The following is a 25590-nucleotide window of genomic DNA, read 5'->3' on the forward strand; positions in this document are numbered from 1 at the left end:
AGTCATGTACTTGAGGCACATGAATGGATCCTAAAACTCTTGAATGTGTTTTTTTTTTAGTCATTTTTGGTGTTAACTGAAATAATGGCTGATTCTGTGACATTGAAATGGTTAGTCTCCAAAACCTGGAGGTACTTGTGCTGTGTTCATTTATATTACCTGAAACAGTTTCTGCACTCAGTATCAAACAACTTGCACTGCACAGCTTTATTTCAGCCTGTGGGTCCAGTTCTTCAAACAGATTTGTTTTAGGAACAGGTAAAAGTGAGATGGCTCTAGAAGTTGTAGCAATTCTTTTTTCATTTCAAGAGCAAAACAGAATTCTTGAGAATCTCTTAGCCTTCTTGCTGTGATAAACTATTAGATTTCAATGCTGTTTTTTCCAGATTTGCCTGAGGGCAAAAGTCTTAAGCTTGACAGTGTTTGTATTTTTTTAGTAACCTGAAAGTTGCTTTGCGCAGGGAGAAGCCCGGCTACTTTTACAAGATCTAAATGTGCACAGAATTCTCATATTATTTCCACAGATGATTCATTTGTGAGCCATAAGTTTACCCTGCAGCTCTTGGGTATAGAAGGGCATGTGGTTGCTTTTCATGAAGACAGATTTTCAAAAGGTCTGAATACCAACTTCCTCTTCTCTGTTGAAAACCAGTCCTCTTTCAGTTATGATAGAATGGAAAAGAATGGTTCATTTGAAAGGGACATAGAGATCTAGTCCAGCTAGTCCATTGTCTTCTTTGAATTCTTTCATGTAATCACTCTGAAAATTCTAGAAACCATTTTCCAAATGAAAACTGAAGGGCAGTTTCCCCTTTGACTTAAACATTGTCAGGCTTGCTATGTGTTTTCGGTCATGAAAACATATTGAGAAAGGTGTTACTTTTTGTCATAGTACTACATGAGAATCTGAAAATTCAATTAAAATATTCTATTAATAGAATTAATAGAAGCTCTTACTTTCCTATGACTGTGCTGTGCAAAGCACTGTCCTGCATGACACTTGCATAGAGATGATCTTTTCTGTTCTGTATGCTCCTCCTATTTATCTTTTCTTGAGTCAGGGCATTTGGGTAGGTTCCTCCTGTCCTGCTTTATTTTTCCATAAAAGTCTTTAGAGCACAGCTGAGACCAGTTCCCATCTGCCACATTTGGCTGAAATCTTGTTGGTTTGGATATGCTATGCATTACATATTCTGAGATGTCCAAGATTGTTGGCTGGACATGGCTGAAAGTAGCAGACTTTTATATTGTAGATGTGCAGAAAAAGTGCATGAAATATTTATAAAGCTAAATCAGTTTGGAGGAAAAAAAAGTTATTCTCCTCATGCCACCATACATGTAGTTGATTTTTTGTTTCTCTGGTTCCCTCCATGAGTATTTTCCAGAATTTATAGTGTGTGCAAGGCAATATGATAGCAGAAAAGTATTTTGTGTTACATGAATATGTGCAGGACACTTTGCAGTTGCTTAGTTGGGATTATTTTTGGGGTTTTCCTTAAATCTGCATTTATTTCAAGAAAAGTGTTCTTTTTATTTACCAGTCATCTATTCTTTATATGTTAACTTTGGTATAATTAGCAGCCTGTATACCAGGAATGTTAGTGGTGGAGACCTTTAGAAAGCAGCTGCTCTGCTCTGTGTTTTGATATTAGCTGGTTTTTGTTCTGCTGTTCACAGTATTGTGAGTTCATATAAATCTTGTTTTCTTCAAACTTTTTCCTTTCTCCACTAGTTCTTGAAAAATAAATAGAAATGTGGGAATACTAAGTAAGTAAACCAGAATTTGAGAAGTTGGGTGAAACAGGCCACATTTAACTGCAGCTGGAACGAACTTGTTTACATATATTAGCTTTTAAAAAAAATTCTTGTTTTCTAAAATGCAGCATGCTAGTAAATTTTTTAGAATTGCTTGACCTCTTTTTTATTTATAAAATCTTCATTAATCTGGTTTGAAACTGTCTCATTTGATTAAACACACACGCCTTTGATCTGTATTACTCATAGCAAGAAACTTTCTATAGAGATTTACATATATATATAGCTTTATACCTGTATTTATACATAGGTAGAGTTTTTATAGAGATCTGTAATTGAAAAACACATTGGTAAGATCAAGATCTTTCACACACTGTTACAGTTTTTGAACACTCGCTGTTCTTTTTCTTAAAATTGATAGGAGTTGTGTCAATAAAACTCCATCTTCCTATACTAAGTACCTGAAAATTGATTGTTAATCCATTTGTAAAGTTAAAATGGTACCTACATGCCTTTGAACAGCCCTGAGATCTACAGAGGCAAAGTGCATTCACATGAAGTCACTGTTTATTATTTATTGTATAAGAATGGCTAATTTCTCTTTTTTGAAGTAAAAGCCTTCTGTACAGCCACATTTAAAACCTAGTTGCACATTATGTCTGAAATTCTGACGTAGATCTGCAGTTCAGCAACTTCAGGAAATCATCACGCCGCTCTCCACAAACAAAATGACAAAAATGTTCTAAAACTCTCCATGTTAGGGAAATATTTACTTACAGCCATATTATTGTAGTCATCATGGTACTGAGCTGGGAACAAACTACATCCACTGATAGTTCTCAGGAGCAGAAGTGTGCTGTTTTACTCCTACTATAAGCAAAAAGATGATGTTGAGGCCATCTACAGCATCTGTTTTCTAAAACAAGTGATAGCTATTTTAATAAATACTAATAATGCTTGTCTTTTCATTTGTCGTTCAAAAACTTAGCCTTGTAAGGCTGTTGGCATGCTTCTCAGTATCCTGTTTTTATCCTGTAAATCTTTTTTGGTAATGGAGTTTCTCTGCTTGACAAATACTTTCTTAATGTACCTGTGTTCCTGTCCCTGTAGTAACAGTTTGCAAAACACTTGGCAGGCATCCCAAAGCAGTTAGTTTGGAACTGCCTTGTAAAAGAAGCTTCATTTCTCCTCCCATGTGACAAACAGAGAGGGAAACACAGCCTTTGCCTCAGGGGATTTACAATAAAAACTTTGCAGTTTTATGTCAAAACATTACTGCTAGAGAAATGTGTGCAAGGTCATTTAAGGGTTTTACTTCCATTTTAGCAGAAAGGCAAAGCTGTAGTTCAGATTATGACTTGCTTCCTTTGCTGCTCTTGCAAATCACCTTCCAGAACCCTTCCCTGAATTTTGATTGTGAGCAGACCAGTATCATCTGATGTTCCATTTAGCAAATAGACAAAGTCTGACAATGCTAAGGAGAGCATTGTTAAAGAAAGGACTGTGTAAGTGTGTGCTTATCTTAGGTATGAAAGCCAGCACAAAGAGCCAGGCACTGAGAGGAGTGGCAGGTATTGTTCGGGCAGCAGCTGTTTGGAGCAAGATTCAAGTACTAAATATTGGTCATCCCAACAAAGTTGCATATCATGGTTTAGTTATGGAGCCTTTTATTGAGAGGGTGCAGCTCTTGCTGCTTTCTGAAGTTAATCTATGCTGTGCCATAATTTATGGTTTCTTTTTCTTAAATACATCCTGCCGTATCAGAAAAAGAAAATGAGGAAGCTGGATTTAGCAATTATTGCCACCTTTTCCTCTCTTTTGGCTGTGTTTACTGTTCCTTGAATACATCAGCAGTCTTCATGAGATAGTTGAAAACTGCCCTGGGATTCACAGAACATTTCTAAATTATCTTCAGTCTGATGTGATGGACAGGATTTCACAGTGGATATTAAATGCTGCTGGTTATGGCTGTTGCATGCTATTCTACTTTTCTAGGTGTACCTACCTGCCTTCAGAGTCCAAGGTCAATTTAGAACTTTCTCCTGAAGTGGTCAGAAAGTAATGTCTGTGCAAGGGTTCATCCCATGCTTGAGACAAAACAGCTGAGACTCTTGGTAATTGCTCATGCTGGAAGAAATACTTGTGTGTGCTAAATCTGTGAGCCTTGACTGATTCTTGTGCTGTCTGCAGATGAGATAGTGCTTCTCTACAGATAGCATTGTCTCAAAGTTCAAGTGCATCCATCATGCTCTATTTGCAGGATTTGTGCTTTAGATGAGGTATTTTCTTCAAGTGGTTATATTGGAATTACTTTAAATAACTCTAACTGTAAACTCTATTATTGTTCTAATTCCTACTTCTAAAACAAATGCTTTTAAAATTATTTGTGTTTCTCTCCTGTTTTTTTTTTCAGGGAAAAGTTCACCTTGAATTAAAACTGAATGAACTGATAACAGACAATGGATCTGTGTGCCAGCAACTAGTAGTACAGTAAGGAAATGTATTAATCCTTTAATCTTTGGTTGTTTGTTAGAATGTTACAGGATTTGTCTTTCCTGATACTGGATGTCTGCACATCTTGGTACCAACAGCATTTTTCTTTCTATGTGACTTTCTGTGGAATCTGCCTTACGAGGAGATGAGTATATGTCTGGGGAACTCCAGCAGAAGTTTTTTGCAGCTGTTCATCTCTGCTGCCAAAGCCGTCCCTTTTATTGGGACAACCAGGATTAGTGTCTTGTAATTCCAGTTGAATTTGGTCTGGTGAGAAAGCTAGGAGTGTGCAGTGCAGCTGACAGCCAGAACTTGCAGTACTGCTGTTACTGACCAAATTACTGCTGCTGGTGGTATTTTTTGGGGTTTGGTATGGTAAAATTTATTGCTAATTTTGCTTTAGAATTATTTTCTTCTGGTTAACCATGATAAGAAATTCTTACAGAAGAATGAAGTACGGGAGTTGTGGTTCTGGAGCAGCATGTTTGCCACATTTCATTAAAACAACTGAGCAACAACTTACGGAGCTTTCACTACCAAACTTAGTTTTGGCTCTGAAGTGTACAACTGCTACAGCATGTCAAAGAGCATCATAGAAACATTAAATTTTCAGTGTATTTGCTAATGTAATTTTCATTATGAAGTTAAGATGATGTTCTTGTCTTAGTCAACTCTCTAAACCCAGATGAGTAGTTGAGTTGGAGCAGGACCCAGCAAAATGGTCTGTTCGCTGTTCTCTAACTTGGTATGAAGGGGGAAGCTACTCTGATAGAACTAAGCTAGTGAAACTGCTGATGATTTAATGGCTTAGGTGCATAATTCAGGTAAGATGGAACTTGCTGGACATCAAGGTATCTCTATTATTTAAAGATAATTTGGAATGTGTCTGCTTTTATAGTGGGGTCGCAGCATGGTGCACTGTGAGTCCCACTGCTCTTATTTTTGTATCCCACTTGCAGCACAAAGCAGAATGAGAACAGCTTTTTCCCTGTGGACTCTTCACCACAAAGCTGGCTGGAGCTTTATGACTTTGTGTTTTATTCACAACTTTCTTAATTTACAGAAAATTTTTTATTTTTATATGGTCACGCACTTCAAGTTAGTGTTTTGAGTTTTTTATTTTAAAAGCTTGCCTGGATTTTTCGCATGATAAGGAAAAGTTGCATTAGAAAGTTACTGTTGCAAATTGCAGTTTTTAGTAGGAAGTGGTTTACTCACTGTGCCCTGTCTTGGGATCTCTTTATGACGGAGATAATTGATCAAAAGGAAACCAGGCTTCTCTTCTGGCTGCTGCACTCACCCACTCACTGCCATGTGGGAGAGGATTGTGCGTTAAACGCTGCAATATTACATCAGAGCTGTTGTCTGAGGTTATGAAATGCACTAGAGTTCCTTAAACTAAAAATGTGTAGTAGGATTTTACCACACATGCTGCTGCCCTTGAAATAATTTATTGCATTAGTAATATATTGTACATAAATATGTTTTGGATGTACATGTGAGAATGTGAGAAGAAATCAATCACTGAATGTGGTATTACAGAAGTTGTCATGAGGGCATTTTTGGGACAGGTTTGATCTTAAAGCATGAGGAACTTACAGAAAATACATATGGGAGTATTAAAGAGAAAATTAAACTCCTTAAAACCCTGCTTGTTTTGTAAATTTCCCATGATAGTTAGAAAGTGATGCGCTTCCTGCTGTTTCACTGGTCACCAGGCCCTGAGAAGACACTGAATTAATAACTCCTTTAACAAAGCTGAAAGATAGAAAGGAGGAGAACCATGATAGAGTAAAAGAGAGACAAGGAGTGGGCACAAACGTATTTGTGTCTGTTCCTGACGCTTCTTTATCTGTTATAAACTGGAAAATAATGGCTAAAGGAAAAAAATAATCACTGAAAAAATAACTCCTGACATCCAGGCTATGATACTTGCCTTTCAGGAGCAACATTTACTTCATGTTCAAATTAATGGTTTCTCAATGCAATGAGAATTAGATGCATTTAAACCTTCACCAGTTAATTTTTTTTCTAGGGTAGGAGAATTTGAGATACTTGTGCTGGCTTCTGTGCGTATTTGTCAAATATCTTGTATTTATTCTAGTTCTTTTCCTCAAGGTCGGGATTAATGAGTGAGAGAGACGTTTTTTGTGTTTGGACTTAGTTGTTTATTTTTTCTTATCTATATTACGTTCTCACAGCCAGTGAGTTTGTCTGTACACTAAGCTTACAGTCTAGAAATGGAGCCCCAGGTATCTTTTTCCAAGGCCTTTTAAGTGTCAACTACCCAATTATAAAAAGCCAACTAATTCACTTTTACTTAATAACCCAATAACCAAACTATTGTGTTCTGCACTGCAGACTTTTCCACCCAATCACATAATATTACTAAAACCCATGAAGAAGAAGGTGGAAGAACAAGGCAAGAAAGAAGGTGAAAGAACACAGCCCTAAAACCTCCATCTTGTTACATGTATATTACTGCATTATAAAACCTTAAAATCTAAATTGTCCACCAAGTGATATAACACACTTCTATTCAAACTACACATTTACATTCTCAGTTCTATCATTCAACTTTGGAAGCCTTTTCCACAGCCTCACGTCAAATACAGTGTTCTCTTGTGGGTCTGGGCCTGTAAGCACAGAAAGCATGAAATTCTCTGTGCCCAGGGTTTCAACAGGTAGTTAAGTTACTAGTGGACACTGGGTATTCCCTGAGAGTCCAGAAATTCTACAAAGATGAAAAAGAGTAGCTCCAACTTTCATTACACAAGACTAAATGTAGTGTGCACACAGTAGCAAGTAATTGGGAGGCTGTGATTCTGATCATTACCTTGTCACCTTGTGGCTGAACCAAAGTCATGACTGGCTAGACAATGGATTTGTGTTGTTTTGGGTCTGTAAACATGGCTGTAGAAGCTTTTTCTGTTGGTCTTCTAGATAGTTTTATGATGAGGATTGATTTAAAAACTCAATTCCAGTCACTTTTTTTGGCCTAAAGCCTAGTTAACTTTCTTTTGGTGAAGGACTGCCTTGGAACTCATGTACAGCTAAGCCTAATGATTTTACACGTAATTTTTTTATTAATTACAAACTTGCTGTTAAGTTTCACGCAGATACGCTCACAGACCATGACTTAAAACTGTGTTTTGTCTCTGATACTAATTGTTTCCTCTTCTAATGTGAGAATGAGGAGGGGGAAAAGTGCAAGAGATTACCTGGTGACTCAGTTTGGGTTGTTTTTTTTGAAACCACAATGTGGTGTATAGTAGCACATTTCAAAAATATATGCTTGCAGGTCTTGCTGGGAGTCCCTAAGAACAAGTTTGCATGGCCATTGTTTGCGTATTTGCTGCTGCTGAAATAGATGATACATGAACAGTTTCTTGGCAAAGTAGGCAGTTGGGTGGTAGCATCTGCTTTTTCTGGGATTAGCAGCCCTTCAGCTCTGAAAGAAGGTTTTGAGTATTTACAGTGTGTATACTTCAAAGTCCAGAAATAGTTTATTACAGCCAGGTTTTGACTTCATTGCACATACTTCTCTAAATGAATTACACACCATGCTCTCTTAAATAGATCTGTCAGTTTGTTACTGGCCTGTTTATACTTCATCTGCTTGCATGAAATTGTTCTAGTGAACACAGCAATTTTCATGAAGTGTACACACAGATCTTAATGGCTGCAGTTAGGAAGTGTCTGTCCTCGGAGAACTTCAGTTGATTTGAATGATGGAGGTGGAGTCAGTCATTGGAGGGGGGGGTTTATTGTGGGCTACATCTTTTTAAGGACTTATTTTCATCTTCTAAGCTGAATACATGCCGGTTATATCTGAAAGCCTCTCATTTCCTGTATGAAACTCCTCTTGCACAACAAACTACTGAGATGAGAATTAACGTAAGCTGAAACATATCTTACACTGTACTGGAACAGGGCAGTAGTTGGAGAAAAGTTCTGTTACCTGTTGCTTAGATAGTACATAAGGATATAGTCGTCTAAAATAGAAAATAAAAGGCTTCTAAGTTCCTCTCTACTTCTTCGAACTCTATTTATATTATCTATTTATTTATGGCTTTTGAAGAAAAACTGCTTAGCTAGGTAGAGGAAATTATTTGTCAAAGCTGAAATATTTTTATTGTATGTTAGAAATGTATTTATTGTGATTGTCAGAATAGGAGTGTATATTTAGTGTAATTTTGGTTTTTTATCAGTAAAAATGTTCACCATTTTGTTGGTGGCGATTTTGCTGGGATTTCTTGTTTGTTGTTTTCCTGTTAAAGGAGACTGCAGTTGCAGCACTTTGCCTTAGTCTTTGAGGAAAGGCAGTATTCCTGTGAAATTTGCTGGCTGGCGAACTGAGTGAGGTTTTTTTTATTCCATTCATTTCCATACTAACTTTTCCATTTCTGTTAAGTCTACTCTTGTTTGGCCACTTCAGACATCTTCAGAATTTTTAAACATGTTTACTGGAGACTGTTTGTTTAGTAGCTTAAAAGTATCAGTAGTGATTCTGTGGGTCCTGAGTCCCTGGGAAGGAACAATCCAGCTCGGTAGTACCGAGTTGATTTAATGGCTTCCTATCCCTAATGGCTGCTTGCGTTTGGAGCTCGGGAGGGCTCCTGCATGACCAGGGCAATTCAGTTTGCCAAACTCACAACTGCCTTGCAGCCTAAAAGCTTCCAGTGAGGGTGGTAAACAGAGGCAGCAGTTCAGCTGACTTGGCTGTGCTGTCACATATGTGTCTAAAGCAGACACAGGCAGCACCTGCAGACTGAAGGGATGGATCTGACTGGCTGCCTTGGAGCAAGAGGTGGAAGGGGAGGAGGTGAGGTAAATTTGGAACAATTTTTTGTGCCTGATAGGTGTGGAAGAGAGAGATTGGGGGATATTAGGAGTTGATGGTCAGGGGAGGTGTTGGACCAGGGCAGGCTGTCTAAAAAACTAGGCAGACCATACTTGCTGGCAAGAGAACTGGGACTTGGGCAGGAGGTGAAAAGGGAATGCTAGAGCAGCCTCCACAGGGAGACCAGCTGGAGCATGAAATCAACTTGAAGTGACAGATCCGTATGATAAATCCAGGAATTCTAGTTTTGCTGTAAGGCTGTGAAGTTGTCAGTAAAATGTTTTTCAACTCACAGGAAATCACAAACAAGTGTTTCTTTAGTTTTTGTATGTTGTGGTCAAGAGAACAGAACAAGCTGTTTGTGTAACCAGTTCTACAGACTCATATCTGTTTGCTAGAGAAATTCAGGAGCTTTGTGAACATGTCAAAGACTGTAAGAAGAGAAATTGTGGTGTTCTTGTTAAAACAGCTGAATTCTCTTCAGATAAGGTTGGCTGATCAATCCGCTATGAATTTCCTATGAGATTCAAATTGCGACTGATTTAGAGGTACACTCAGCATTCACACCCAAAACTGCAGAGCCTGAGGAGCTGCAGAGAGTATTTTAAATGCTGCAGGATGCCCACCAGTCTGAAAGAATTAGATCAGATACCCCAAATGACTGAAAAGTCTAGACAGTTTAATTTTGTTACCACTCTTCTGTGCCACTTGTGTGTTGGAGGAGGAATCAATTAATGCTTAGGAAACAACTAGATGTTTCAAGAACCCATTTAAATGGTGGGTTTGAAATCACTGTAGTGTTCATTGTGATTCAAAAATTATTGAAATGCTGAAGGCCACGTGCTTGATAACGGGAAGAAAAATAACAAATGATTGTGCAGTGGTTCAGCACTAAATGTTCCCTGAACTGGCTGAGACAAAGGGACTTTTGCGGGGGGTAAAATACCATCTGGTTTATAATTGTGCATACTCCAAAGAGGGTGGAGTTTTGAGGCAGCACAGGAGTGTTAGTGTCTGTTGTTTCCACACTTGAGTTTGAATTTGCAGTTCCTATTATTCTTTTGACACAGTTTTTCTACAGTACATAAAGCATTTATTTAAAAATGTGTGCAGCTACATAACTTTAACTTGATCTGCAGAGCTTATTATTCCACATTATGATATTAGAACATATACTTAATTGTTCATATGAGTTTAGAGGAGTCTATTTTCTCCTTAAGTTGCCTAGGTTTTGGATTTTATTCAAACAAGCAAATTATGACAGCTGAAACTTTCTTGCATTAATGTAGTTAAATTCCTGCAATACAGCTAAAAATACATTATTTTAAAGAGAACAGGAATACCACATTCAGATCTCATTTGTGTTTTGTTTATGAAATTTTGTAATCTGTTGAATGTTTCTGGCCTTAACCTACAGTGTGTATGGTTACATTAGAGTATCATTTTGCTAGAAAGTCTGGTTTCTGATATGAATTTACAAACTCTTGTGCTTTACTTTTGTTGTTCCAGCTGTTTTTAGTTAATGCGCATATGTGGCCAGCATCTGAAGGTTAGGCAGCTTGCTGACCCAGCTCTGTGTTGCTGCTGTGGTGATTGAAAGATTGCAAGACATTAGAAAAGATCCAGAAAAAGTTTCTCTGTCTCCATGAGTTGCTAACTATCCTGTCCCTTTTTCATCAGTGCCTGCGTGCCTGTTAAACACCAGTTTACCACTTACTGTATGAATTACAGAAGAAAACAGTATTTTTAAAAGAGCCACTTAACCCTGAGCATGGACTATTGTGAAAAAGTTTATTTGAAAATAAACTTCAAGCATTATTTCAAAGGCAGAGCTAGAACACTATATACTATAATAGTTTTGGATAATTAAATATCATTTTCAGATTGACTTTGTATTTCTCAGTGTAACTCAGCATGTAATTTATCCCAAATGAAATATTTCAATCCATTTCAATGCCTTCCAGCTATAGTTGCTGCCATTGGTTGAGGCTAGATTGCTTTTTGTGGGCCTTGAGAAATCGAATTTAAAAGTTAATGAAATCTGCAATTTCTCCTAATACATAGCAGTTTGTTTTACTTAGGATTTTGTCATTCATATGTGATACTGGAATGTCTTTATCAAAGCAGTTCCAAGAGTTTTGTTCTCACAGAGCTCCTCAAGTCTGATTGTATACTTGAGCATTATTTTGTGCTCCTATCTGGAGATCTGTTTCAGGTACATGCAGTATGTTGGATCAGTGTGTAGCTATATCTGTGTGTAATGCAGAAGGACATAAAAAGTTTTCAAAAAGAAAGCATTGTTTGGGTTTTATTTTTTTAAGCTAAATAATTGCTTTATTGATCTATTGTTTGCCTTTGCCTTGTAGCATAAAGGAGTGCCATGGATTGCCTCTTATAAACGGACAGAACTGTGATCCTTATGCAACAGTCTCTCTTGTGGGGCCTTCCAGGTAACATTTTAGTATAAAATTAATAAATCCAAAAATGGTGGGATGTTGAATTGGAAAAGAAAGTCATAGGTTTTAAGCAAAATCTTTAAAACACAGAGAAATCTTCCAGTGCTCTCATGCATACGTCACATCTCCAGGGATACTGTTCTCTCCTCTTCCCTGCCATGTGCTCAAGACTGGGATGGTGTTTGGTCTGTCTGAATTGTCTGCACTGATCAAGAGCCACTTGTGACTCAGTTATTTTCTTTTATTTTGTATTGGATTCTTGATTTCTGCACTGTACTTCCTGTTAATTTATGTGAAATTCCTGTATGTCATGATACAATCAGTTGCTCACTCACCTTCCTCTCTTCTCTGTTTTTTTCACATGTGAGTTTCTTTGCAGAATATGTAATTGGGAGGAGACAAGAGAGGAGAGGTTCTGGAACACCTTCAGGGTGCTGAGTTCAAAGTCCCCACAGTTCAAATGTCTCCTTGTTTGGGATCAGTAATCCTCAATAACTGCTGGGTTTTTTTTCACTTAAGGAAAATCCCCTATCCCACACATTCACTATGTGCAAGTCCCTGCCCAATAAGGAGGATAAGTTTCAGTTGCTTTTTTTTTTGCCACATCAGACCCTTTCCTTTCTCCTTTGCTGAGAAATTGCCTTTGCGAGCATAGTGCCAGGATGTGTTGTACCAGACTTGCTTGGCTTAAAGACTTTGGAAGGATTGTCCCTGAGAAGGCTCTGCATGGAGCACTTTTTTTCTCCTTGGTAATAAATTGTCATATTTTTTAGGTTTGTTTTAGGATTTTTTTTTGCTTTGTCTGTTTCTTTGGGTTTTTCCTAAGAGGACTAGGAGGCTCACCCATTATACTTAGGAACCATGGGGCCAAATGGCAAGAAGGTAAATTGACATACATTCTCTGTTTGAGTCCCATGATATGGATGAAAGTGGGAAAATGTTGGTCCCACAAAATATCTACCCTGTTAGTATGGGAATATATGTGGAAATCTGTCAGAAATTCCTAGTTAAGATTTTCCAGTCTTACGCACTTGTGACTCATGTACCATGACTGGAATATTTATGTGTCCAATGCTTGGAAATAGGTAGTTGATACTTAGGGCAATTTTTCATCTCCCTTGTCTGTTTTTCTCACATATTTTATATTTCTTTTGGAATGCCATTTTATACTACCACAGCCTTTTGCTAAATAAATAAATAAAATTGTATTGCTTTATAAACTTGTAAAATTAAAAAAAACCCAACCAAAACTAACCCATAAGGAAGTGGAGGCAGTTGTTTTGTTTGACCTTGTGCTTTTTCATATCTAACATGAGCAGCAGTTGCTTTCAAAGAAAACCTTCAGTGTCTTGAGTGTAAGCCTCTGTCTGTAAAGTAGTGCATGTTTCACCAGCGAAAGAGAGAGGGAAAAACAGAAACTGCAGTTAAACAAGACAAGGAAATGTGTGCTCATTACCTTCAGGCAGTGGTAAATAAATTTAAATTTTAAATGCATTAGAAATAGTTGATGTATTTTAATTAATATGTGTAAGTTCTACCTGTTTGTGAAATTAAATAAAACTTTTGAGTTGGATAGATGTACGGTTAGCTAGATACAGTGTTTAAAATTTTAGCTCTTCAAACTGTATTGTGAAGATGAACTAATTTTATTTTAAAATTTTCTTCATTGATCAAAGTGAATTCTAGAATGACAAAAAATGTTGTAACTTAAATGCATCTTGACAATAGAATGTCTTTATAATTGTGTGTTTAAGTTGTCTATGGTAAAAATTTTACCACATTGGAACAGGAATGACCAAAAGAAGACCAAAGTTAAGAAGAAAACAAGCAATCCGCAGTTCAATGAAACATTTTATTTTGAGGTAACTTTTTGTATGCTCTTCTTCCCGTTTATCTATTTTATGCAACCCTTCAGATATTTTTCAGCAAGCTGAATAGCAGTACCTAATGCAGAAAGCTCTCTTCAAGCAAATTGAATATCTTTAACTGGACTCTCAAATATAAGTGAATGACATACTTAAATTTCTGTCTGCCAGACATTAATACTCCCCTCCAGTTGCTGTGTGAAAAATTACTTTCTCACAAGCACATATATGAAAGTAATCCTCTGTCTTGAATTACTAGATGTCATCTCTTGTGATCCAGAGTTCTGAGATAACTTTAACCTATCCCACAGACTTCAATTTAAATGTTTTCAAGCTTGACCTAGAAAATCCAAACAACTTATTTAATAAAGTAATAGAGTGATTATACACAAAAAAAAAGTTTGTTGTTATTTAGGAGTTGATTTCAATTCTGCATGAGTTATGACAATAAACAAATTGCAAGTTTAAATTTTCATCTGATTTGTGTCAGTAATAAAAATCAGTTTTGCATTTAAAGCATGCTGCACTGAGAGTTGGAAGGAGTACAACTATTGCATATGCCTCAAATGTATTATAATTTACTGTGTTTTTATAAATCCTGATCCTGCTGTGGACTTGAGTGAGAAATAGCTGCATACCTATGCAGAGTTTCAGTGCATGTGTATGCCTCGGTTGACCTGCTCAAGTCAGATATTAGGATAAAAATGTGATTCAAACCACTCTGGTAACTTTTTGACTTAAGATTTATTGGAGTTAAATTGAGAATGCAGTCAGTCAAGAAATGAGGAAAGTGCAGATGAGAGGTTACAATTGTGTTGTAACTAGGGCAAGAAGAGTGGGCTTCTTATTTGTTGTTTGTTTAAACATTTCAGAACTGACTTCAATGCTTTCATGGGGCTCATGCTAAAAAAAATAAACTTTTGCCAGTTTCATGTCATACTACTTGTTGTTTTTTCTAATAGATCTGTACTGTAATTCCCTCATATATCAGCTAGCCTCCAGTAGGTTCCACCATGAACCCTTCTTGACCCATTTTTCTCCTGCTTTCTGACAAAAGCAGTTTGGTCAACTGACCTTTTTCCTTTGTATGAGGAACAGTAACTATTTACCTATGCTAGAGGCAGGGAGGGTTTTCTTTGATTTTTGATATCCATAATACAAAAAGTATGTTAATAGGAGGAATTTAATTGCAGGTAACCAGGTCTAGCAGTTACACCAAAAAATCCCAGTTTCAGGTGGAAGAAGAAGATATTGAGAAACTAGAAGTCAGGTAAGTTATGTGGATTAGAAAGTAATTTCATAGAATCATTAATCATAATATTTTATCATCAGGACAATGAATACCCGTTTTATCTTAGTTTAGCTTCAGAGAATTACTGATTAGACTTGTAGAAGAGATGACATAAGAAAATTTCTCCTTTTTTACTTGTATTTCTTACTGAAGATGAGTTTATTTTGAAGTAAGTAGTGGTTGAGTGTATCTAGCAGCCTAAACTTACTTCCTGTGCCTGTTAGTAAAGAGGTATGAGTACCTTCTATCAAATTATATTCATTTGGGCAGAATATTGCTAATAGAACTTGTACTGAAAGATATCAGCATACTTGATCCTAGTCTATAGCTCCAAACATAGTTGGCTGGTTTAATAAAAGTGGGAAAAGCGTCTTCTATGAGATTCTTAGAATTTCACTTTGCTTTTTAGAGGAACATTTGTGTTTCATCTTTTCCTTGCAAATGCAAATACTCAAACTGTGTTCCTCTTTTCTGCAGCTTTACTCTAAGAGCAAGTCTGTCTGTATTTATGTGCAATGTAGTTAGGACTTCAGAGAGCCCTGTACTCAGTTTCTTTTCTTGATTGTCTTCCTGCCCATACATGCACCAAATCTACTGAATGACAGAAAGTCTTCAAGGCCAGCATATGTTTCCTAACAGGTGTTAGAAGAAAAACTTAGCAGTTAATCCAAATTGCCATTATAGAACTAATTTACATGCATTTCTAGCTATTAGCTTCATTAATTAGAACTGTATATTTCATTGTAGATGCAAATATATTTAGAAAAATAGTCATGCCCCAACAAATCTAGTTGTCTTTTTGTTTTTTTTCTGTTCTTAACAACTGCTGTCTGTCAGAAATGTCAGAGAGGTAAGAAGTAATAGAACAAACCCAGGGTGCATGTCTGGAACCCGATTCTGTTTGAGGTTGTAAGCATACGAGCTGCTGCTTGGAAGAACAAGCGCATGTGTTGGTGTGGCATTGCAGTGTGCCAGATTCTAGCAGTTAGGTAGATATTTAATTATATTGGTTAAGAAGTTCACTTGAATTACCTGAGAACAAATGTGCACAGTTTTGGGGGTGGAAACTGCGCAGAACCTGTACATTGTGCCAGTATCACTTTTATTTACTGATTCAAGGTCTGCAAGTCTTAACTTTCACTGTTTGTTTCTTTATCTGTTCTTTATGGGTTAATAAGCTACTTGTTTGAGTCCTCTTGATTTATTTAGAATGGAGTGAGATTTCTAACATTTGCTGCCTGCATGCATGTGGATTAGTGCTGTAAGGCAGTTATTGTAAACTTGCTTATTTCTCTCTGGGAGAAAAGGAAATTAAGCAGTGTTCTTGTTTTCAGGGTTGACCTATGGAATAATGGGAATCTGGTACAAGACATCTTTCTAGGAGAAATTAAAGTTCCTGTGAAGGTGCTAAGAAATGATTCCTTTCAAGCATGGTGAGAAATGGTGGTTCAGAAGTGAATTTGCTTGTGTCTTGCACATTTTCCCTTGCAAGGGATATGTCTTAATTCCATCTATTCATTAAATGGTGTCTTCCTGTTCTAATCTAGGTAAAACATGTTTCTAGAGTTTCCCTGCTCAGCAAATTAACCTTGTCAGCAGGTACATTTATCTCTGCTCTTCCCCCTGATTTCATCATTAAGTATGGCTTTTCCTTCTTCCTTGGGGAGGCTCCATAAGTATCTTCTAGAGCCAACCCAACATCATGTCAGGGGAGCAGGCACAGGAACTGGAAGGGTGAGGTATGAAGGGAGTTCAGGAGAGAAACACTTGTGCATGGAACATCTCAACACCTTCTGATGTTTTTGGGAGCAGAAGCTCATCTCTAGCTCCTTTACTGTCCCAAATGCTTAGCAGCAGGAAGGGATGAGTGAAAGGGATTTGAGTGCCTCCAAGTGTGTAAAATATTCTGCTTTTAAGTGAACCTTTCAGTACAGGAAAAAGCACTTTCATATCCACACAAAAACACGTGGGAAGGAAGCACATAAATAGGAGCTGAATGTAACACAGGTTTTGGCCAGGAGCCATTATGACTCTATTCCATGTACCCATGTCAGGCTCCAAGTGTCTCGGATGTTGAACTCAGACTCTAGGTGTTTGATTGTGATCCTCTAGGTGTTTGTGTTGGAGTTTCTATTTTTTGCAGTGTATTGCAGACATGGGCTTGTTCTGCCAGTGTCTGATCAACAGCTGTATGACCATATTAACATAAAAACAGGCCTCTGTTAACAACCTGCTGAGAAAAAGATTGGATCAGCATGGGCTCATTTGCCAGGGAGCTGTGTTTGTGTAGCTTTTTGAATTGACCTAACTCATGTCTAGGTCTCTTGAGTGTGTCTGTTAATATGCTTTGCAGGCACACCTTGCATTGAACATCCTCATATCCAAGTATAATCTGCTTATCAGAAACAGTTCTGTGATTAAAAAACCAAATCTTTTATACTATTGCCAATTTGCATAATATGGTTTTGAATGCATCTGAAGTACAGCAGAGAAATTATCTGTACAACTAATTATTTGGAAAAAAAGCCAAAGAGTCATGCTGTTAATTCTCCTGGTAAATCAGTTCTATTTTATGTTAGCATGCCTTCAAGGGCACTGCACCTGATTATGAAAAAAAGAAGTCTGACCTCCTAGTTGTAGAAGTCCAAATATACATGACTGTAAAAGAATATTTGGAGATGGGGTTTCAGTTTGTTGGGGTGAGTGTTGAAACTACTGTGACACTACTTAAAAGCTGTTAACATTTTTGTAGGGCTGCACCTTCCATTGGAATGCAGTGAAACTGCAGCCAATGACTACTTCAATGTATTTTGTATTAAAGAGTAGGAAAAAAGCTGCTTTTTCCCTGTATCTTGTTTCTTAAGAGTGGAGCCTGTTAATATGATGTGTTTTTTCTGGTCTGGGACAAGACCATTTCAGTTCTTCAGACTACCTGTTTCATCTGCAGTGTCCAACACCCTAAATGTAACCTAGATGTAAAATGAGATGTCCCAGTGTAATCTCAAACTATTCCTGCTATTCCCTGTTAACTTACAAAAAGTATATCCTATTTTAATTTACAGAGATGTGAGAAAATAAATATACACATAGTTTCATTATGTGTTAAAGATTAATTAAATGCTGCTCATTCTTTTAGTTTTGTGTCTCAAGGGGTTTTTTTGTGAATTTTTTGCCAGTTTTCAGATACTATGTATGCATACTGAATGAAATAGTTAAATGTGATACTTCGCTTTATTATGGAATTAGTCAAATGAATAAAATAGGTGTCTAATATTTCATAATTGTCCTGTTGCTTACAGGTACTTACTTCAGCCAAGAGAAAATGGGAACAAGTCTTCTAAAACTGATGATTTGGGATCACTTAGATTAAATATCTGTTACACTGAAGACTGTGTACTTCCATCTGAGTACTACACTTCTCTAAGGAACTTGCTGCTAAAATCTTCAGATGTTCAGGTACTTTTGTTGAAGATTTCATTAAAGCGAAAACTAAAAATGGATTATGCAGTTGTTAGACCATATGAATTAATCATATCTAGATAATTTGTTTTGTTTCTTTGTGATAATTATTTCTGTCACACACAGATGAAGAGCTTCTAGAGCTTTTACTTCTTCTCCAAAGTACCATGATTTTCTTCTTATTTTAGAAGAACCAGTGAAGACAGGGAAATAACCTGTGTTGTGTGCCTGGAGGAGATAAAATACGTTTTTCTCATTGGTTGCTCTTTTCAACATTATATTTTTCCATTGGTCTCTATTGGATTCTTGGATTTAGAGGTTTTCCAAGGACACTGATTCATTGTTGGCACTGATGGGCAGATAATTAACAAAAAAGGATCTACTTCAGAATTGATTCCATATTCTACTTCTGAATTGCTTCTGCCTTCCCCAGGATGTTAATTAGCATGACTGGATTTCTCACCAGGACATGGTGACAAAGAGGGAAGTCTGGTAAAGGGTTTGCATAACATTGGGTCAGGAATCAAATTGTAGTAACGAGACTCTATATTCTTAGGTCTCTTACAGATTTTCGTCAATTCAGTGTTAGTGAAGTACTCACAGAGGAGAGGAAAGATAGAGGAAGCAGATGTGACTAAAGTTTTGCTGGCCCATTTTAAAATACTGCTTCACTGGAATTCAGGAATAGCTGAGTATATAGGTAGCAGCAGTCAGCAGCTGTCTTTTCTACTGAAATAATTTAGTTTTTCTATTGAAATTCTCAACTGTATGGTGGCAACAAACACTTTAGGAGGGTGAGAACTTTATTTTAATGTCTTCATTTTACTGTTTTTACTGTTTAGTGATTATAGTTTTAAAAGATACATGACATTATAGTAATACAGTTGCTTTCTGCCTCTGACTTGAGTTTGTGACAACGCCATAGTTTAACCCTTTAGGGAGAATGAATAGGATGAGTAGCTACTGAATTGCATTCTTAAATGTATTTATAGAGTAGATAATATTAATTTTAAATTAAGTATCTCTGGAAGCTTTTAATTGCCATGTTATACAGCAAATATTGAAACTTTCTGTTAACAAACTATGTCTATAGTCTCATTAGATTTGATGTGTACTTTTTCAAATACACAAAGAATATTTAGCTCCTTTACTCAGATTTTGTATTCTGCTTTCTCACAGCCTATTTCTGCATCTGCTGCCTACATTCTGAGTGAAGTGTGTCGAGACAAGTATGACGCTGTGCTGCCTCTGGTACGCCTGTTGCTGCACCACCATAAGCTGGTTCCCTTTGTTGCCGCAGTGGCAGAACTAGATCTGAAGGACACCCAGTACGTATTTTATGTTGATGTCACGCTTTCTGAAATTAATCTTAAATTTTCACAGGGCTTCATGGTAGAACACTGATAAGTAAGCCCTTTGGTTTCTTTCTCTCACATAAAGCTGACTAAATATATTAATCTTTTAATGCTAATTTTTAAAAACATTCATTAAAATCACTTTGAAGCTGGGAGTCATAGTTAAGGGTGCTGGGCAGTTTGGTAAAACTTTGTCTTAGAGTACACAGTTTATATTTTAAATGTCTTTATTTGGCCACTCTTCAAATTTTACTGCACATTGGATCAGAACTTACAAACTTAGATGGAACTTAGTAGATGGAACATCTTTAAATTGCTGAAAATCGTATCCTATTTCCTTTAACACATGGCTTAAATGAGGGCTACCCTTTTTCTGCAAAGATGCCATGTAATTAAGAACATGGCCTTACATGCCTTGTGAGTAGGAAGCACGGGTGTTTTTCCAAGTAGCAGCATATGCTCTGTGAATTTGCAATTCTGTGGTTAGGAGAGAAATAAAGCAGATGGGAGTGGCAGCCTCTGGGATGCTGGATGTGTCCAGTGGAGGTGTGGGCGGGATTTTGTCACCACAGGACAGTTCATTTCAAAGCACTTCGTCTTGATTTAAATAATGCAAGACAGCTTAACTGTGTAGAAAGAAAATAATTTTCTAAACTGCATTTTAGTACACACATTCCATTGTATTTCAGCTGTAACAAAGGGAGCTTAAACTAAATCTCTCAGATTAGAAATATATGTGTTGCACAGCTGACTGTCAGTTTTCTTCAACGACTGTAATGAATAAAAACGTAACCTTGGATTAAATGTGTTTTGGTTTAAATGTCTGGGTTTATTGGTGTTGTGTATCAGGGTGCTATAGCTCCAGGTTTTTTTCACCATGACTACTGTAGGAGGAATTGCGTATGCCTGTGGTACAATTTTCATTATTTTGGGTTTTTTTTCAGTTGTTCTTTTTCATATTTTATACTGCACTATAACTTTAATTGTATAAAATTTCTTAGGATTTTTCTTAAGGTTTTATATATGTTTCTGGGTTTGGTAATTGCTGTAATAATATTCTTGTTTATCCTCTTTTTATTACTGAGTGCCATTGCAAGCTTGGTGTATACATTCTGGAATTTCTGATAGAAATATATGACAAATATTTTAGCAAGATAGAGTATAAATTGAATTTTGTAAGTAACTGAACTTGCTTTTTCCCCTGTTCAAATAAAATATTTTATTTTCTTACAGAGAAGCAAACACAATCTTCAGAGGCAACTCATTAGCAACTCGGTGTGTGGATGAAATGATGAAAATAGTGGGGAAGCACTACCTAAAGGTTACTTTGAAACCTGTTATTGATGAGGTAGGTTATCCTCCTGAAGCTTCTTTGGGGACGCTCAGCCCCCTGTGGTATCGTCTGTTGCATAGACATTCTTGTTTCAGCTCTGTGGTAGGAGTCACTCAGGTAGGGGAATCCTGGAGGAAAAATTAACTTAGCAATAATTGGTTTAGTGGGAAGAGCTGTGTTTTGTTATTTACGTTCCAGATGCTTCAAAATAAACAGTCAATGAAAGTCATTCCAGCCTCCAACACATTGCAGAATTAGCCCATGTGATGCTTTATGTAATCAATCAATTTGAAAAGGCATAAACAAAAGTGAAGATGATTATTGCATGTTGTTATGGATGGTTAGGACCTATTTAGAATTTTATTCCTAAATCTAAGAATCCGGTTTTAAATGGGTGCATTTCCATCCTTTCTGTCTGAAAAATTGAACTCCTATAGTTTTGTTTGTTTGTTTCAGATATGTGAGTCTCCTAAACCCTGTGAAATAGATCCCATCAAATTAAGAGAAGGGGATAATGTGGAAATTAATATGGTGAGTTTCCCATCTGGTCTCAAAATCTGATAGAAAAGCATTTTTAAAAGCAGCTCTTTGTAATGGAAAATGAGTAACTTATAGTAGCAATATAACTCTGCTTTCAGAGTAAACAAAGAAAAAGCTGTGTTTTCTTACCCCTCTTTTTGAACACAGCAATGGATAAGTCCAGTGGAAAATGGGACAGAGGAGAAGCTAAAGATGACAGTCATTCTTACCAGTTTTCTGCGTGTTTTGACTGCTGATGTCCTGTACTCAGCATCTAGATTATGATGTACCCAATTAGAACTGCCCTAACATTTTTCATTGAAGTTTTGCTGGCTGCTTCTCTCTTACCAGAGTATGCTGATGTTTAAGGCAATAGTTGCTGCAATAAAGTTGGGAAGTGCTCGCTCCTTGTTGTCAAAGTACAGCTTTGCTAGACAGTGCTTATATATTTTAAGTAAATATCATTAAACTACCTTTTAACAGTAGTAATGCCATATAAAAATTATGAGGCTTTTAAAATATGCACTGTACTAAAATTCAGTATTGAATAGTCAGACAATAGTGTTATGTTTGTGCTGAGGGTAAAAAAAAAAAGGAGAAATGTGAATGTTCTTGGTCTGAAAAAATACCTTTTTTCATAATTGCAGGAAAATCTCCGCTACTATGTGGACAAAGTGTTCCGTGAAATAGTGCGGTCGAGTATAAGTTGTCCCACCCTAATGTGTGATGTTTTTTATTCTTTGAGGCATCTGGCTGCCAAAAGATTTCCAAGTAAGTGTTCTCTAAAAACTTGCAAAAGTGGTATTCAGACTGAGAGCTTCTGCAGTTACCTTATGGAGATTGTTAAAATTCTTGTCTTGTCCAAAAGCTGTGCCCTGAACTTTGACAGGCATTTATTTTTCTGTCAGGATGTAAGGTATAGTGAAACTTTGTGGTCAATCAAGAGGCATTTTATATTTTCTGATACAAAAATATAGCAAGTCAAAAACTGCAAAACTCAGCAGCAATTGAGAAGTCATCAAAAAAAGTACAAGATAATAGAAGAAAAGCACAAACAATATGGGAATTGATTTATTTGAAAGATTTAAAATTTGTAAGAGCTGTTCTGTTTACTGCTTCTAAAGAAGCAAGATGTGAACTTGAAAATCAATTTGGCATTTGCATCTTGTCATGAACTGTTAATGATGACCAGCACATTCATAACATCTGTGACGTTAGGTTTAAAACTACTATAGCTAAATGAGCTATGGGTAAGGAGGGTGGATAATAAGAATTATTTAATGCGTTTGTAAATATGACCAATATTAGAATAGCTTTATTCTTTCAGAATGGTTTTAATATAGGAGTAATGAAATGTCCTGTCATTTCATTCAAGCTACAGGTGAAGAATACGTTCCTCATAATGTCTGATTCATGTTTATCACTGAAACTGAGCCGTAAGTTGCTCTAGTTTAGACAGTCCTTTCAGAAAAGCGGACTTACCCCAGATCAGATTGAAGTGGTCATTAGAGTAACAATATGATCTCACTGTATTTCCCAGTATAAAAGTAAATATACCCAAAATATTTAATGAGAAAGTTCTCATTTACATCATCAAAATTATGTAACAGCATGGGTTTATGGTGCAGCTCAGAATTGAAATTGTATTTGTTCCTATGTATTGACTGTATTTGTCACGCAGCATTAATGTATTTGAGTTATCAGTGAGTAGCTTTCCAGGTGAATAAATCCAGAGTTTAGAGGCAGCTGCTGCAGTATTTTACTTCTGGGTGCAGCATCCAGCCAGACCGAATCAACAGTGTTTGTAAATGCTTGCAATCATCTCATCCTTCCTCCCAGTGGAGATGATGAGCCAGTTGCAAGGGAATAGAACTTCATCTCAGATAAATAAGCAATAAATACTCTGCTATAAGGAGAACATTTCTTACCATGACCACCTTTCTCATTTCATGCACTTCATTGATTTTTGTATTCTATTTTAAAATATAAATGTCTCCTCTGATGTTATCTTCTTAAGGATTTTTATGTTAACTGTCTTCATGATTTCCTGCTAAGTTCAGTGCATGTTACATTTCATGGTTTTTCTCTGCAGATGACCCTCATGTACAGTATTCTGCAGTGAGCAGCTTTGTGTTTCTTCGTTTCTTTGCTGTAGCCGTAGTCTCACCTCATACTTTTCATTTACGACCTCACCATCCAGTAAGTCTTGTGAAGCTTTGTTCTGTTTTATTCGTACCGTCAGATCTGTTGGTGTTGGGAAGGCATAAGTTACTTTGAGTAACTGGGAAATAAGATACTAAATGTCTCTAGGGTCAGTTTCCAAAGGAAATAAGATATTTGCAGTTCTTTAAGCATCAGATATTTCAGTCTTTATGGGATGTTCTCAAAGAATGTGGAAGAGTTTTTAATATTAAAGATGCTGTGCTTCTTCTGGGAATGTGCTTCTTGAGTGAAATAGCAACATGACTGAGGCTCCTTTAAGGTATAGGCCTAAACTGCCTCTGTTCTTTCCACCAAGCAAGTTAAACATCCAGACATTTATTGCCATTTGGGTCTTAAGCAGAGGTTGTTGTATTATCCAGTAATTGGTTGGTTGGTGTATTTATCCAGGACTCCACTCACTGCAGTGGGTTGACAGATTTTCCATTTTCATTTGTCAAGTAGATACACATTACAAAAAAATTTCAAAGACAGGAATATCAAGATTAAAAAACCTGTATTAAATACAGAATTTATTGCTACATTGAGCTTCAAATGCATGAAATCTGCTGCTCCAGAGGTTATCATTATTACCGTATTTTATCTACTTAGGTGTGTTGTGCCTTCAGAAGAAAAAGATACACTTACTCAAATTCATTTCTTTGACATTATCCAGTTTTTTGAGTAAAAAAAATGACAGGACTTTAACACTTGAGGGTTGAACATCTAAAAGGGAACAGCAAGGCTACATTTGGAGGCTGTGTTTATAATTCTGTATTAAAATGCAGTCAGTGAGGTAGAAAACAAATGAAGTAAAAGCATTAAAGACAAAGTTTTAAATTTCACTTTTCATTATGAAAACTTGTACCATTTGTCCAGCAGTAGTTCATTATGTTTAGTGTTCAGAAATTTGTCAGATGTGTAGTAATGATTTTGGGATTTGAGGGTTTCAGATGTTTTATAGGTAAAAATATTTTCCCAGTACTAATACTAAATTCTAGTGGTAGTGACAGAAATATTAAACACTATGCAGTAGCTAATAAAGTAATGTTTCATATGCATTATCTTTTTTCTCTTTTGGGGCAAAGAAAAGGAAGAAAGATATACCGGATTTACTGCATTCTGTACTATAATGACTTTTAGGACATTTTTTTATTTAGTTTTACCTGGAACTGTGAAAAGAATACGACTTCTGAATTTTGTCTTCTTGTTTTAGGATGCACAGACTTCTAGAACATTAACTCTTATATCAAAAGCCATCCAGACTTTGGGGAGCTGGGGAAGTTTGACCAAAAGCAAACTTGTAAGGCTATTAAAATTCTTTCTCATTTCAAGCATTCTGTTTTTTGAAAGTTCATATGAGAGTTTACTTATGTCAATATACTTTTCCTTTCAGTCAAGTTTCAAGGAGACATTTATGTGTGAATTTTTCAAAACATTTCAAGAAGAAAAATTTACTGAATCTGTTAAAAAGGTACCTTTCAACTGAATTTTTTTTTAAATGTTGGTGTGTGTGGCCAATATTCGTTATTAAAAGGTTGTGTTAGTGTTCAGTTTTCTGCTAAAGAGAAAAAGAAAAGTTGTAGTCTGTTTCAGATATAAAAATCCCCCTAAAACAAAAAATAACATAGCAAAATCAGTACAATAAATACACAAGTGTTACACAGAGTGGACTAAGCTAATTTAATTTAAAAAGTAAAGTGTGCATTATCTTAAAGAGATTTTATTGGCTCTGCTGTTTAGGAATTCGTTAAAGAAAGCTTGTGTGACTTCTGGGCATCCCTTGTTACACTGTTCCAAGGCCCTGCTGTATGTTTTCATCTGCTGCATAAAATAACTGTTCTGTTTAAGGAGAAACTGTAAATTTATATTTTCAAAATAGCTTTTGGGGATTTTGTGTTTCTGAATACTGTATGTTTTTATTCCCTGTGTTTTTTTTCCTTAAGTTCCTGGATGATGTTTCCTCTACTGAGAGTAAAGAGCCCAGTGGTGTGAGTGAGCCAGTACATCTAAAAGAAGGGT

General features: G+C 36.5%; 1 protein-coding gene across 3 annotated transcripts in view; it reads left to right on the top strand.

Annotated features, from left to right (window-relative positions):
- Positions 1-25590, top strand: part of RASA2 (RAS p21 protein activator 2) — a 46398-nt gene that overhangs the window by 13183 nt on the left and 7625 nt on the right. For 2 of the 3 annotated variants that reach the window (XM_058844139.1, XM_058844140.1), the window contains exons 5-18: positions 4169-4245; positions 11458-11541; positions 13337-13409; positions 14606-14682; positions 16038-16136; positions 18003-18159; positions 19342-19490; positions 20751-20865; positions 21307-21381; positions 22017-22140; positions 23462-23568; positions 24785-24871; positions 24965-25042; positions 25515-25588. In XM_058844139.1, the coding sequence (XP_058700122.1) occupies positions 4169-4245; positions 11458-11541; positions 13337-13409; positions 14606-14682; positions 16038-16136; positions 18003-18159; positions 19342-19490; positions 20751-20865; positions 21307-21381; positions 22017-22140; positions 23462-23568; positions 24785-24871; positions 24965-25042; positions 25515-25588 (1376 nt within the window). Of the gene's footprint in view, positions 1-4168; positions 4246-11457; positions 11542-13301; positions 13410-14605; positions 14683-16037; positions 16137-18002; positions 18160-19341; positions 19491-20750; positions 20866-21306; positions 21382-22016; positions 22141-23461; positions 23569-24784; positions 24872-24964; positions 25043-25514; positions 25589-25590 lie in introns of those variants that run through there. The other variant, XM_058844141.1, reaches the window with a different exon arrangement.

Source organism: Poecile atricapillus, chromosome 8, assembly GCF_030490865.1.
Source record: "Poecile atricapillus isolate bPoeAtr1 chromosome 8, bPoeAtr1.hap1, whole genome shotgun sequence".
NCBI classification, from domain to species: Eukaryota; Metazoa; Chordata; class Aves; order Passeriformes; family Paridae; genus Poecile; species Poecile atricapillus.